The sequence below is a fragment of the Gracilinanus agilis genome, chromosome 6 (genome assembly GCF_016433145.1).
Source record: "Gracilinanus agilis isolate LMUSP501 chromosome 6, AgileGrace, whole genome shotgun sequence".
NCBI lineage: Eukaryota > Metazoa > Chordata > Mammalia > Didelphimorphia > Didelphidae > Gracilinanus > Gracilinanus agilis.
In genome coordinates this window covers 39,821,693-39,838,010 of record NC_058135.1, presented here as the reverse complement: position 1 = coordinate 39,838,010, position 16,318 = coordinate 39,821,693, and the positions used below count along the sequence as shown (strand labels likewise).

The 16,318-nt window shown below is 36.8% G+C and overlaps 1 protein-coding gene across 1 annotated transcript in view; it reads right to left on the bottom strand.

The window, feature by feature from the left end:
• The window catches only part of WDFY3 (WD repeat and FYVE domain containing 3), a 325,051-nt gene that overhangs the window by 61,540 nt on the left and 247,193 nt on the right, over positions 1-16,318 (bottom strand). The window contains exons 39-42 of the mRNA XM_044681612.1: positions 9,573-9,730; positions 8,622-8,699; positions 4,525-4,752; positions 149-202 (exon numbers count right to left, since the gene is read on the bottom strand). Of these exons, the coding sequence (XP_044537547.1) occupies positions 149-202; positions 4,525-4,752; positions 8,622-8,699; positions 9,573-9,730 (518 nt within the window). The remainder of the gene's footprint in view (positions 1-148; positions 203-4,524; positions 4,753-8,621; positions 8,700-9,572; positions 9,731-16,318) is intronic.

Here is a 16,318-nt window from a genome sequence, read left to right as displayed (position 1 = left end):
TTTCAGCATGAATGTACTAAATCTTTAAATCTTAAAGTATTTATTGCAAAAGCAAATTGGAAAACCAATCTTTTAAGTTAGTCTGCTCTATCATGCATTAAAGACGATGCATGTAGTTGACACTGTTTTATGGTACTTTATGCTTTACCTTTTGAGGAATGGTATCATCAGGAGGGTCAAGCTGCTTACTTGGGGTGGCAGACTGAAAACAGGGGATTAAGTACAAAGAGATCAGAAAAAAATTTTTATGTGTGCGAATGTGTGTGTGTGTGCGCATGCGTGTGAAAGAACATACTGACAGCAAGGATTTTTTGAATTATTGGTGAAATACTAGCTAAGATACTAGACATGGGCTATACACTCAAAGAAAGTAAACTCAGCAGTCTAAACTGCTTCACAATCAAATTTTGCATTGTATGAGTTATGAATGACTTAATAATTTAAGGAAAATCATAAAATTTCTACTGTTGTTAAAGAGCAGTACCAACATACACAGACACACACGACACACACACGAGACACACACACGACACACACACACGACACACACACACACACACACACACACACACACACACACACACACACACACACACACACACACACCCAAGCCTAAAACCTAAAAAAATTCCTTGTATTTTATTGGTTTTCACAACAACCTTAGTAGGGAGGTTCTGTTATTATTTCTATTTTACAGATGAGCAAACTGGGGCAGAGAGCAATTAACTGACTTGTCTAGGTCATAGAACTAGCATTTAGAATCCAGACACCATTCTATTTTCTGTGTCACCTAGCTGAAATCCATAGAATAATCAGTGATCTATTGTTATTACTAATAAGTAATCAGTCTATAATTAAAAAGCATTTATACATAATTATATTGAGAATCTGAAACTATTAAGCTTCCGGATCCCTTTACATTCTTAAAAATTACTGAGGACCTAAGAAAGCTTTGGTTCATGTGATCTTTAGCTATTGATATTTATAACATTAGAAATTAACTGAAAACTTTAAAAAATGCATTTATTTATTTATTTGAAATGAACAGTATCACTACATAACAATATAAATTATGTTTTTGAAAAATAACTCTATTTTCCAAAACAAAAAAAATAGTGAAGAAGTGGCATATAATTTTGAATATTTCTTTAATATCTGGCTTGCTAGAACTGTTGGATTCTTATATTTGCTTCTGCATTTAATCTATTGTGATGATATAACAACAACAAAAACAATAGTAATAGCTAGCATTTATATATATATCACCTAATATGTGCCAAGTACTGTGTTAAGGGCTTTACAAATACTAACTTATTAGATCCTGACAAAAATGTTAGCAGAGTGGTTCTATTATCACCTCAATTTTACATTTGTGGAAACTGAGGCAGCCGCAGTTAAGAAACTTGCCCAAAGTCACACAACTAAGATCTGATGCCAGATTTTAAACTTAGGTCATCCTGCCTGCAGGCCCACTGCATTATCAATTGTCCCTTATGTTGTTCTGGCTGAAATATAAGAAGAAAACCCAGCCTTGTACATGTATAATTGGAAAAGGGGAGAATATTTTAATAAGCAAATGATGTATTATTCAATATATACCATAATCTCTTATACCCCTTGAGTGGGAGTCAGGAAGCCCCAACATTTCGTAGGCCCACATTTTGAGAAGTGCTGTCATGGAAGGTAAAAAACTGAATGTTCTATATTATTTTTAACCTGTTTGATTCTTTACTATAATGGGTAGGTGGTAAGTAGGGTTGACTTCTTTAGTTGAGAACATATAATAACAAAGACAATAGCTGACAGTTATATAGGGAATTATACAGGAATCAAGACAGCCCATTGATCTCATTAATATAAGGGATACTCAGGTGAGGAAACTCATTATCAGTATGGGTTGGCATTTTCTCTGCAACTTGTAGCCTTAGAGAGCCACCTAAGGCAGTGATGGGCAAACTTTTTAAAGAGGGGGCCAAAGGAAAGGAAATGCTCATCTGTCAGTCTGTTTCTAAGACAACTCTTTCGAAGTTTCATTGTATTGTATCCTGCTCATTGTATTCATCAGATTAGGAATAATGTTACCTGGCTGGATAGAACATTTCAGGGGGCTCCATCTGGCCTGCAGGCCATAGTTTGCCCATCACTGACCTAGGGCAAGACTGTGGGAGGTTAGATGACTTGTATAGGGACATACAGCCAGTATATGTGTCAAAATCAAACTCAGGTCTTTGTGGCTCTGAGACCAGCTCTCTATGCACTATAACACAATGGCCTTTATATGGCATTTTATTTTTTTAAAGCTCTTACCTTGTGTCTTAAAGTCAATACGAAGTATCAGTTGCAATTAAGGTCACACAATTGGGATTAAGCGACTTGCCCAAGGTCACAGAGCTAAGAAGTGTCTGAGGCTAGATTTGAACCCAGGCCATCCTGTCTTCCAGGCCTAGCACTCACTGTGCTATCTGGCTGCCCTTCTACAGCACTTCAAAAGTTTGCAAAGCTCTTTAAATATATCATCTCAGTTGAGGCTCCAATAAACCCAATGAGGTAAGACTAAGTATTTTCACCCTCATTTTAAGGATGAGAAATCTGAGGCTCAGAGAGAATAAAAATTCAATTCTGCTTCTGAAATTTTCTAGCTATGGGACCCTGGGAAAGTTATTTAATATCCTTGGCCCTAAGTTTATGTATCAGTAAAAGAAGGGGATTGAACTCAATGGTCTTTAAGGTCCTTTTATGTTCTAAACTTATGCTCCTACATATAATTTTTCCAGATCATTCAGCTAGTGAAGGGTCAGAGGCAGAATTTGAACTGAGGTCTCTTTCTCACACCAAATCCTACACTGTGATCACTATTCCATGCTAAAAGGGTGACCCTGATAAACAGTGCTATTGAAACAAGTGAATGAATGAAAAACAAAATAATGAATAACAATTAAATAATGAAAAACAAAACAAAACATTTACTCTGTGTATTAACTAATTTACCCCATAACACCTATACCTAATTTCCTTATCTGGAGTGATTCCGTAAAAAATGCATGCCCCAGTGGGTAAGTGTTATCAAGAGCTTTAAGTCAATATATAAGCTGGATAACTAAAAGGAATTCCACAGAATATATTTTCTAAAACTTGGATATAATTTTACATTTTATTCCAGCTGTCCTCTCTGACAAAACCCAAGGCTGTTTTCACTATACAGTGGACACATAGCTCATAGCTCTAAAACTGAGCTGCAAATGTGAAATACCAGACTGTAAATCACACACTGTTTCACCACCCTTTTATCTTAACCTTTCTTTCACATGTAGCTTGCCACGCTTGTAGCCCCAGCTACTAGGAAGGCTATGGCTGGTGGATCACTTGTAGAGCTAAACCACAAGGTGGTACTAATGCCTCCCAGGCATGTAGGATCATCTGGGCCCAAGCCTAGGAACGAGAGGCACCATGCCATATATGGGGAGAATCAGGAAGCCAATTGTGTTAAGTGTGAGGACAGTAAAGGTCTGGTGGAGCTTTCAATGACAAATGGGAAAATTTGTATTTCAGCCAATGGGAAGAAGCTGCCCCTGGAACTTCTTAACCAAAAGACCAGTAGAGTGAGACCTATGCTTTTGTCATATCATTATGGTAACTGTGTGAAGGCTGTATGGGAGACTGAAAAAGATCCAAGATAGAGACCAAGAAGATGGTTATTGCACTAGTTCAGACGGTTGATTGGAGAGTTTCAATGACAATGATGGCTACTGGAGTGGAGAAGAGATATGGCAGAAGGAGAATCAACAAGATTTAGCAGTTCGTTTGCCAAGAGTAGTGATCAGAGGGGCTGAAAAACTTGGGAAACCATTAGGATTGTAGCAGAAGCAGGGATATCTGTGATAATCTTCCCCTGAAATCCAAGGATTTTTAAAGGCATTTCCAGCAGAGTATCAGCTTTTATAGGTCTTATCAAGCAAGACGGATTTCAAATATGATATGATATGTTTACCAAAGAACAGTCTAGTGAATTCTGAAAGGCTCATTCTCAGAGAGTTGACCAACTAACCCTCTGACCGGTGACATCATTGTCAAATTCTAGAAGAAAAATGCTGATATTTGTAAAGAGCGACAATTCCAAATGACCCTCTCACTAGAGCCTTCAACAGAGAGGGATCCTGAGGGAGCTTGGGATGGAAGTTCCCTTTCAGACACATACACTGGCTGTCTGAACCTAGGAAGGTCACAGGCCTAAGTGACTCAGGCCAATCTTTTAAGACTATCAGTTGTGAGAAGGTGCCAACCTTTCTATAATCAATGAAATGACAAGTCCAATAAAACGATTATAATAACAGAGTACCAATACTACTATTTTCCATAGTTCTGACCATCCCTAAATATACTAAATAGTACTGAATTAGAAAGAAAAAATTAGCAAGCTAGTAATTAAAACAAAGTTAGGATTTCAGGTTGGGTTTTTTAGGTTGTATATATAATAATTTCACAAAGCAAACAACATAGAAATTGAAACAGCTTGTGCATACTCACCAACACATTTGTTTCTTGTTCAGTTTCTGGCACATAAGGGTAGTGGTTGTAAAACATGTCATTCCGAACCATCTTCTTCCTCATTCTACAGGGCCCTTCAGTCATCTCTAACATCCATTTGTCCAGATGAGAGCCAATGGGAGGACCCCACAGGCCTCTTTCCCGCAACAACTCATACTCTATTTGGCACCACTCTTCTGTCACATATTTCAGGGCATTCTGCTGACGCTGTGAATGTGAAGATTTCCCAATTTGTATCCAACCCAAAGCAGCAGTAGTAATAATCAATTTTGCCAAAATTATTAAATTATGACTGAATCAAGGTAAACAGTTTTAGGAGAACAGAAGAATTTGTTTTGATAATACAAGTGATCAGCATTAAAATGCATTACAAGTAAATGGCAAAGAAAACCTACCCACACTCTTCTGATGCCTTATTATGGCTGGGAAATGACCCTGCACTTCCAGGTGCAGAGAATAAGCTACAACAGGGCAACAAAGCTGGAAAGGCTCTAAATACAGACTTGGTGACTGGTTCAACAAATACTGCAAATGTTTAAGTGCCTAGTTTTGAGTCAGGAACTAAGTTAGGTGTTGAGGAGAAAAGGAAAAATGAAACAGCCAATGTTTTCAAAGAGCTTACATTCTACTAAATGAATAAAACTTTCACAAATAAGTAAACAACAAGGAAATGGAAACTACAAGGGTGGAGATAACACTAATAACTGAAGAAAGGTCCTTGTGTCTGGGAAAGTTTCATGGAGCAATAAATAGTCCCTAAATTTGACCTCAAAGAAAGAGTTTCTAAGAGGCAAGGACAAGGAGGGAGTGCTTTATAGGCATGAGCAATAGCTCGTGCATTTCTACAAGCATCAAGTTCAGGAAACAGTTTGACTAGAACATGGAATCCATACGTGGGAGCAGGAAATAAAGCCAGAAAGGCAGGGGGAAGCAAGATCATCTACAGCCTTAAATGCCAGAAAGATCAACAATTATCTGAGGACCAGACTGAGAACAGGTTTAAACACAAAAGGGTTAGGCACCAATGGGGGAGAGGGAGAGTAAGAGGTCAGCAGATGAGGAAGACCATCTTTTGGGGACATAAATGAATAAAATCATAGCTCTCCAAAGAATTGACATAATAAAGAAAAGCCTGCTTGATCAGAATTGATCATATTGGATAAAAAACCCAGAAAGACCTGAACATAATGTCTGTCTGATTGTTAAAGAGGAGCTACTAATTTCTTCTGGCATAAGAGAATGAATAACAATGGTGAGAAAGTCTTGACCTTCCAAAGTTGGCTAATAAAGTCTTTTGAGTATGACTGAGAACTTTTGAAATAATTGCCAGAAGTACTGGAAGGCAGCCATGAAAATGCATTAAGGAACTCTGGTGAACAAAACAGATAATTAACAAGGCAAGAGTTCCTGATATTCTTCTTTTTAACATTAATATCTCAGGAACATATGGAAAGAATATAAATGTGTAGCCCTGATCAGTAAACTATTATTTTGTGTGCATACACTGTCAATCCATTAAATGGTAAGGAAGAACTGAGAAAAAGGGCAATTTTAAGTTACTTTCGACCTCTTCCAGCAGCTAATAGAGTTCTTTATCCATGCTAAATAAAATGAAGTACTTTAAAACTGCTAATTAATGTGCATGTGCCAAGTAATATTTATTTGAATGAAATATGAAAACTGATCAACAAAGTAAAAGTAATTTTCATTATAGAAAATTGGGTAGTTTTACATAAACCAAACTGTCATAATCAAATGCTGGCACTATTGTCTCTTCCTCTCCTCTGGGCTGCTCTCTCGCTGCTGTGTCTCACAGTTCATTCTTGGTTCCTCTCCTACTTTCCTAACCATACCTTCTCTACTTCTCTTGCTGTGTTCTCTTCCTCACCATGTCCTGTGTCACCTAGATACTCTCTTTTGGCATTCAGTTATCATCGCCATACATAGCTGGCCTTAACTGTTAGAGCATCATCAATTGCATGCTGGGCATCTCAACTTGGATGCCACACAGTGATCTCAAAATCAATAGGTTCAAAAAGGAAGTCATTCTATATGTTCTCAACTACTTCCACTTTTTCATTTACTTATTTGTATAAATCAATATCATTGTTTCAGCTTCAATGTAAAGTAAAACATAATGTTGGAAGAATGTAGGAGGACAGAAACTGGTTTGTGTTTGTCTTTTGTATTCTTGGCTTCTAGCAAAAGGTTGTGCAATGGGCATTTAATAAATATTTGTCAAATCTGAATCTTTCTTTTTTTTTTTCTTTTCTTTTTTAAACCCTTACCTTCTGTCTTGGAACCAATAGTTTGTATTGGTTCCAAGGCTGAAGAGTGGTAAGGGCTAGGCAATGGAAGGAAGTTAAGTGACTTTCCCAGGGTCACATAGCTAGGAAGTGTCTGAGGCCAGATTTGAACTCAGGACCTCTTGTATCTGGGCCTGACTCAATCCCCTGAACCACCTAGCTGCCCCTTTTTGACTCCCTTTAAAAATAATCTTCAAAGACTTTCTTACTGTCCTTAAGATGCAATCAAACTCCTGTTTTGGGCATTTAAAGCCTTTCATGATCTGTTTCATATATATATATATAAACCTTTATCTTCCATCTTAGAATCAATAATATGTATTGATTACAAGGGAGAGGAGTGGTAAGGACTTGGTCATGGGTTTTAAGTGATTTACCCAGGATCACACAGCTATTAAGTGTTTGAGGACAGAGTTGAATCCAGGACCTTCCATCTCTGAGCCTGGCTCTCAATCCACTGAGCTACCTAGTTGTTCTCTGGTTCCAAAATATTTTTCTAAGCTGATTTTCTAGTCCTTTCTCTCATGCCTTCTACAAAGAAACTAAATGTGTCTTTTCTTATTTCCTTCTTTTCCCCTCCTCATGGAATTGCTAGCTCCCCTCCAGGCACTCCTTAAATGCTACCACTAACAGGAGGCCATTTCAATATGCTCAGGTATTGCTACTCTTTTGCTTCCATCAAAAATTAAATTGGGGGCGAGGGGGAGGGCAGCTAGATGGCTCAGCGGATTGAAAGCCAGGCCTAGAGATGGGAGGTCCTGGGTTCAAATCTGGCCTCAGACACTCCTAGCTATGTGACCCTGGGAAAGTCACTTGACCCCCATTGCCTAGCCCTTACCACTCTTCTGCCTTGGAACCAATACTTACTATTGATTCTAAGATGGAAGGTAAGGGTTTTAAAAAACATTTAATTAGGCTTTACATCAACTTTGTGCACATTTATGTATGCCCATGTTGTTTTCCACCAGTAAAATGTAGATTTCTTGAGAGCAGGAACTATTTCATTTTTGTCTTTCTACCCCTAGTATAGAAAACAGTGAACAGTACATAACAGGAATTTAATAAAAACTTGCAAATAAATACTTATCAAATTGGACTGCACTAGAGATTTATTTTCTACAGAGATGTCATTCTAGATTGGGATACTTCTCTTCTTTTGTTATAGGAATTTATTTTCTTTGAAATACAAAAAACCTTATTAAAAAGCCATGGCAACACATAATGAAACAGCAAGACTTTAACAAATATAAATACCAGATGCCCAAATTTGTGATAGTTTAATTTTAAAATTACAGTTAATAATAAAATAGTTCTAGTTGCCCCAAAAAGACCACAAGTATTTAGGAGAAGTTATTAAGTAACTATGAATTATATAATTAATATAACATTATAAAATTCTTTTTGCATTGAGCTTACTAATGAGAATTCCTTGAATAGATCTTGTTTCTTTACAGAGGTTCAAAGCACTTTTAGGCTATTTTTCATATATTACTTCAAGGTATTCCTGTTAAACTGGAAGGAGTTCAGTAAATACCAGCTTTATGATCTCTGCTTTATAAATGGGAGATAAGAACAAATAAACAGCTCACAGAACTAAAAAGTGCTGAACCCAAGAGTGATTCCTAGTTTACTGTTTTATAGTTTATCTAGAGAAAATTAACAGTTTTCCTCAACACCATTATCAACAGCTAGAAGCTGGGCTAGTGTCAGATATGATGTGACTGAATGTGGTGATTTGAAAAAATTATACTTACTTTACTATAATCTTACCTCCTGATATTCTTTATACTGTGTGTCTACCAAGTCCCGTACAACAGCAATATGAGTAAACATCCACTGGGAAATCTCCTAAAATGTTGGGTAGATGGGAGGTAAAAGTCTTAATATCTCCTTAAGATTACATTACAAAAGAGTTCATTGACATTTAAAATCATATAAATGAAGTGTAATTGATTAAAATTCTATTCATAACCCCAAAAAGAAATAATACCCCAACTTTTTCTATTATTAGTTAATCATAACTCCTATGATGAAGACTCACTCATTTTTAGTTACTTTACAGTTGCTTATGAAGTGTTAATATTGAGATGTTGCTGAGATGATTGAGAATAAAATACTGACCACAGCTTTTTGGTCTTATCTCTAGCACAACAGTCAACTAATAGATAAAATATTATCTACATATTATTTATTAGTTGACTGTTGTGCTAGAGGTGAGACCAGAAAGACCAAAAAACAAATCTTCTTATTTGTTAGGTTTTCATCTAATTGCATATTTTGAAGCCAAGATTTAGAGACAGAGGGGACGTCTGAGGTTGTCTAATGCCACCTCCTCATTTTATAGCTGAGGAAACCATAGTCCAGAGAGGTTAAGTGACTTGCCTGAGGTGAAAAAATATTAAATGGAAGAGTCAAGATTTCCACTGACATGAAAATAACGGTCTCATAACTTTTATAATTATACACTACTATCTTTTCTATTCAATTGCCTTCTAACATGAATGTTAGAACTTCATATTCACAATGAAATTTAAGCAAGTGAGAAGTTCTGCCAATCTGGATTAATACTTTCATGAAAGCCTGAAGTAGAATCAGCAAGAAATAATTCATTTTAAGTTATTTATAAGGACAATGCATACTTTATGCTTTAATTTATCATCTTCTCCTACTATTTCTGATGGAATCCCTCCCCTTCCCTTTCCCCGCCTCCCTCTGACTAACCTGTGTGGAGAGATTATGTTTGTTGAGGCCACTTTCCTTTCGATTCCTTCTGGATCCTGTTAACTTGGAAAGGCCAAAACCACTGCTGACTCGGGACAGTTTGGACTGTGTGCTTGGCACCAGGGCTTCTCCTCGACTGATGCATTTCTTTTCATGGGCTATGTAATTCAAATGGGATTGTAGTTATTTCATCTTGTTTATCATAGATAGTAGGGCTCTAAACTTGTCATGGCTCACATGTAGCTTAAAATGGAAAGATAATTCATTTATCTACCTGTTACCGTCTCATTAATCTTATTCATTTCCAAAATCCCAAGGTAATGAAGGGGTGGGTATATTTGGGTATTCTCTCATTTACTGTTAACACCACAACATCCTCTCATTAACTAATCAATTAACACAATCTCAGTTTAATGAAAAAAAAACTAATATATAAATATTGTTTAACAAACTGGAGAAACCTCTTCTTTCTGAAAAAAAAAACCTACTTATTTTTTTTCTATCTAGAAAGCATTCCAATTTCTTAGGCTTAAATAAACTCAGTTATAGGCTACAAAATTTATTAACAGGATAACAAAAAAAACAAAGACATAATTATTTACAATATATCAATTCACAGTCTTGAAAAAAAAAAGTACAACGAGCCATATTTTAAGACATAGCCAAAGAATATTTTACTACGTTATTTCTATTTGTTACAAAGATTCCAATCTCTATCATGTTCCCCCTTCTGCCCTTAAAAGTCTTCTCTTAAAATAAAGAAGTATATTCAAACAAAATACATTTGTACTTTATTGGTCATGTGTGAAAATATCTGCCCCATTCTGCTCCTACATTCTTTCCTTTAACCAGGAGGAGGAAGAAGGGAGGTATGCATGTTTTATCATCAGTTGTCTGGGATAATGATTCCAGAAACCTGTGGTTTCTGGTTCTTTGCTATAACAAAAAGTGTTGCTGAATTTGTTTAGGTATCTATGAGTTCTTTACTTCTGCTAATACTTTCTTTGGGTTAGCTCTAGAATAAAAGAATTGTTTGACCAAAAGTTAGGCACATTTAGAAACTCTGGGAGTATGGATCTAATTTCTAATACTGTGGACAAATTCACAGCTACACTAACGTGTATTAGTGTCCCCAGTCATTCTAGTCTCTTCAGTAACTGTAATGTTCCCTTTCTGCCATCTTTGGCAATTTGATGGGCATGAGATAGAACCAGATTTGGAGTATATTTTACTATGGTTGCTGATACCTTGAACTTCTCCCCTTGAAAATGACTTGAGGGAAGCTGGTTAGCTCAGAGAATTGAGAGCCAGGCCTAGAGATAGGAGGTCCTGGATTCAAATCTGGCCTTAGATATTCCCACTGAGTGACCCTGGGCAAGTCACTTAACCCCCATTGCCTAGTCCTTACCACTCTTCTACCTTGGAACCAATACACAGTACTGATTCCAAGATGGAAGGTAAGAGTTTTTTTTTTTTTTAAAAGAATGATTTGTTCATATTCTTTGACTATTAAAGAATGGTTTGTGATTTTATTTATTTGTATTGGTTTTCTATACGTCTTGGATATCTGACCATTCATTATGAGAGAAATATGTTGTAGTGACTTTAGTCCCCCATTTGTTACCCTTCTAACTGTACTGCATTGGTTTGTTTAAAGAATTTTCCCATTATATATTATGTGATTTGCTCTATTTCTGGTCAACAATTCTTTCCCCATTTATGTTGTGAAAGGTATTTCCATCCCTGTGCCTTTAATTTCTGTATGCTGTCATTCTTCAGGGTCAAGTGTGTATCCACTTTTGTTTGTGGTAGGTATATAATGTGAAATGGGAGTTCTACTGCTTCTGAATGTTGGTTTCCTAGACTTTTCCACTGATCTACTTTTTAGCCAGTAGTAAATAATATTTATGAATACTGTTTTGCAAACTAGTTTAGGACTTAGTACTGCATCTCTCCCCACCCATTATTATTTCCCTTGAGATTCTAGACCCTTTGGTAGTTTGACTACTGTGACACTAAATCAGTAAATTAATTTAGATAGTAATTATCAGTTTTAATATAATAAAAGGGACTAAACAAGTAATTTCCCCCCAATTTTTTTATTCCTGGACAGTGAATTCTGGATTCACATAATCACTGTGTGCATTAATTGATTAGGGTAAAACTAGCCTTTCCTGATGAATTTTTATGGGTAATATACAGAAAAGGTTTATGATTTACTACTTAACTAAAGTAATTGTTTTTTTTTTTTTTAAAACCTATACCTTCCATCTTAGAATTAATACTGTGTATTGGTTCCAAGGCAGAAGAATGGGAAGGGCTAGGTAATGGGGGTTAAGTGACTTGCCCAAGGTCAGATAGATGGGAAGTGTCTGAGGCCAGATTTGAACCTAGAACCTCCTGTCTCTAGGCCTGGCGCTCAAACCACCAACATACCCAGCTACCCCCAAAAGTAAATGTTTTTTAATTAGTTTTAGCTGAATCTTAAGGAAAAACAAAGCGATTATGTCATCTGTAAAAGGGGAAATTCCTTTGTCTATATTTTGTTTATTTTTCTTGTTTTGTTATAACTAGAATTTCTAGGATTACATGAAAAACTAGTAGTAACAGTGGACATCCTTCTTTTACCCTGTTCTTATTGGACATGACTCCATCATTTCTCCAATATAAAGGATGCTAGTTCTTGATTTTAAATAAGTACTACTTATTGGGTCAGAGAAAAGTCCATTTATCCTTTCTAGTATAAATTGTCAAATCTTTTTTTAGAATTATTTATATGATTATGTTCATTTCATTTTTGCTACTAATATGGTTTATGATGTTTATATATTGCCTAATACTGAGTCAAGCCTATGTTCATGAAAGGAATTCAACTTGGTGATAATGCATAATATTTTGAGTATGTTGCTGTGGGCTATTTGTTAATATTTTACTCAATATTTTTATTTGAATTTATAGCACTCATGGTCAAGTTTCCTTTGCTTGCTATATCTTTTTGTTTTAGGAATTAGGATAATTTTTTTTCATATACTGAAAGGAGTTTGGTAGGATGCGATCTATCTCTATTTTTGCTAACAATTTGTGTAAAATGATAGTTAATTATACTTTGATACTTGGCAGAATTCACTTGTAAATGATTTGGTTCTGTGGGTTTTCTCTTTGGGAGTTCATTTATAGCTTGAAAATTTCTTTGTTTGGATACTTGTAGTTGTTGTTACTTTCCATGGTGTTTTTTTTTAACTGTTAACTTCCATCTTAGAATCAAAAACAAGTATCGGTCCCAAGGCAGAAGAGCAGTAAGGGCTGGGCAATTGGGCTTAAGTGACTTGCCCAGGGTCACACTGCTAGGAAGTGTTTGCAGTCATATTTGAACCCAGGACTCCCATCTCTGGGCCTAACTATCCACTGAGATACCTAGCTGTCTACTCATGTTTTTTTTTTTTTATTAGACATTTATTAATATTCGTTTTTAATCTGTTTACATACTTTATGCCCCTACTTTCCCCTTCACCCCCCGCTCTTCCCCCACCCATGGCCAATGCACATTTCCACTGGTTGTACCATGTGTCCTTGTTCAGGGTCTATTTCCCATTCATGTCCGCCTCAGCCCATGCATTCAAGCAATTGTTTATCTTATATGTTTCCTCTCCTGCAGTCCTTCCTCTGAATGTGGGTAGCATCTTTACCATAAATCCCTCAGAGCTGTCTTGTGTCATTGCAGTGCTGCTGGTACAGAAGTCCATTACATTTGATTTTACCACAGTATATCAGTCTCTGTGTACAATGTTCTTCTGGCTCTGCTCCTTTTCGCTCTGCATCACTTCCTGGAGGTCTCTCCAATTTGCATGGAATTCCTCCAGTTTATTATTCCTTTTAGCACAATAGTATTCCATCACCCGCATATACCACAATTTGTTCAGCCATTCCCCATTTGAAGGACATCCCCTCATTTTCCAGTTTTTTGCCACTACAAAAAGCGCAGCTATAAATATTTTTGTACAAGTCTGTTTATCTATGATCTCTTTGGGGTACAAACCCAACAATGGTATGGCTGGATCAAAGGGCAGGCAGTCTTTTATAGCCCTTTGGGCATAGTTCCAAATTGCCAGCCAGAATGGCCGGATTATTTCACAACTCCACCAGCAATGCATCAATGTCCCAATTTTGCCACATCCCCTCCAGCATTCATTACTCTCTCCTTCTTTCATTTTAGCCAATCTGCTAGGTGTGAGGTGATACCTCAGAGTTATTTTGATTTGCATTTCTCTAATTATTAGAGATTTAGAACACTTTCTCATGTGCTTTTTGATACTTTTGATTTCTTTATCTGAAAATTGACTATTCATGTCTCTTGCCCATTTATCAGTTGGGGAATGGCTTGATTTTTTATACAATTGCTTTAACTCCTTGTATATTTGAGTGATTAGACCCCTGTCCTACTCATGTTTTAAAATAAAATGAAGTTTACTTGTTTAAACTGTTTCCATTTTTAAGGTAACCTTGTTACGGTTGCTATCCCCTACTTTTTGGAATTTACTTGAAGTGTGACAAATTCTTCTCCACCCCTTCATTTTTAACTGTGTGAATCTTTCTAGGATTTCCTATAAACTACCTATTGGATTCTGTTTTATGAGTTGACTCCTTATTTTCATGGTTAAAACTGATGATTAAATATTTCCTTCAATCATCTTCTGATATACATTTACTCTTTTGCTTCTGGTCACACTTTATATAGAAGATGGAGGTGGAAATAGACTTAATCTGAGAAACACTAGTAACCTGTGTAGCTAAAGTATTCTATTCCTAATCCTCTTCCCCTCTTTTCTTTATGAAGTCTAATCTCTTTCTCTATACTCAATTAAGCAATCAACAAGCATTTGTTAGGTGCTAGCTATACACTAGGTACTGAGCCAACTGCTGGGGATACAACAAAGAATTGTTCTTAAACAACTCACAATTTAATGGGAGAGATAATATGCAAAGATGTCTCTGTATATGCAAAGATATATACAGGGCAAACAGGAGAGATTTGAGAGATGTCAAGAAAGCTAGGAGATGGGGAAAGAAGGAATTCCAGGCATTCTTGGACAGCTAGGACAAATACTCTGAATGCTCATGAGGGAGAACACCTTGTAATAGCAAGAAGACCACACTCAATGGATGTTAGTGTGCATAGAGGGGAGTTAGATGTAAGAAGACAGGACAGAGAGGAAGGAATCAAATTCAGAACAAATATAAAAGCCAAATAGAGCATTTCGTATGCCAATTCTGGAGGCAAAAGGGAGTCATGGAGTTTCCTGAATAGAAGTGTTACATGTTTAGACTGGGGGATGGACTGGAGTAGGGAGAGACTTGAGGCAGTGTCTTGGGAAGAGTCCAAGCATGAAGTTTTGAGGGCCTACACTAGGGTGGTAGCAGAGCCAGAGGTATTGCTAAAGTAGGGTGGCCAGGATTGACAATCTACTATATATGGGTAATGAGTGACATGATGAGGATGACATTTCAATTCTAAGGCTGGGTGACAGGGAAGATCGTGGTGCTCTGAATAATAACAGAAAGCTAGGAAGAATGGAGGTTATTGGGGCAGGGCCAAGGTAAAGACACTGGGTTCAGTTTTGCATATTTAAGATGCCTTTGAGACATCTAGTCTGAGAGGTGCAATAGGCAGTTGGAGATGTGAGCCTGAGGTTAGTGGTGGATAAATAAATCTGAAAATCTCTGCATATAGATGATAACTGAATTTATGGGAGCTCATGAGATCACTGATTGAACTAATATAAAGGGAGAAGAGAAGAGAGCCCCAGACAGAGCTTTAGGGGACACTTATGCTTGAAGGCCAGAGCTTACATGTGCATCTAGCAAAGGAGACAGGGCAGCAGTTAGGCAGATAGGAAGAGAAGTAGAAGAGAACAGTATCTCAAATCCTAGAGAGAAGAGACAATCAAATAGAAGAGCATGCTGGACACAACTGAAATGAATAAACGACAACAAAAATATCCACTAATAGGATGATGATATTTACTGTTACAGAATCTCAGATTTGATAAGAGGTCCCAGAAATAATGACAGCTGAGCCAATTCTACAGACTTTTGAGATCAAATATAACAAGTCTAATTCCTTTTCTAAATGACATCTCTCTGAATATTTGAAGTCATGTATCACGTCCCCCTAAGTCTCTTCTTCCTTAATTTATATATCATCCATAGTTTCAACTAACCATCACATGGAATGGCCTGAAAGTTCCTTACCATCTTGGTCACCTTCTTCCCAATACTCCTTAGTTTATCAATGTCAATTTAAAATGTGGAATCTGGTACTAACCAAAATACTCCAGACCCACCTGATCAGGGCAAGGCAAAATAGACCTGGGGGCAGCTAGGTGGCTCAGTGGATTGACAGGTCTAGAGATAGGAGGTTCTGAGTTCAAATCTGCCCTCAGATACTTCCTTAGCTGTATGACCCTGGGCAAGTCACTTGATCCCCATTGCCTAGCCCTTACCAGTCTTCTGCCTTTAAACCAGCACAAGCTATTGATTCTAAGACTGAAGGTAAGTGTTTAAAAAAAAAAAAAAAAAAGGTAAAGTAGAACTATTACTTTGAGTCCCGGAAACTATAAGTTTCCTAAGGCAGCCTAAGACCTCAATAGCTTTGAGGGCTGCCAGTACCTCAAAGATGGCTATTTTAAAAAATAAACCCATTTGTTCTATATTAGATAAAAAACAGAAAGGGCTAAGTAACTGGGATT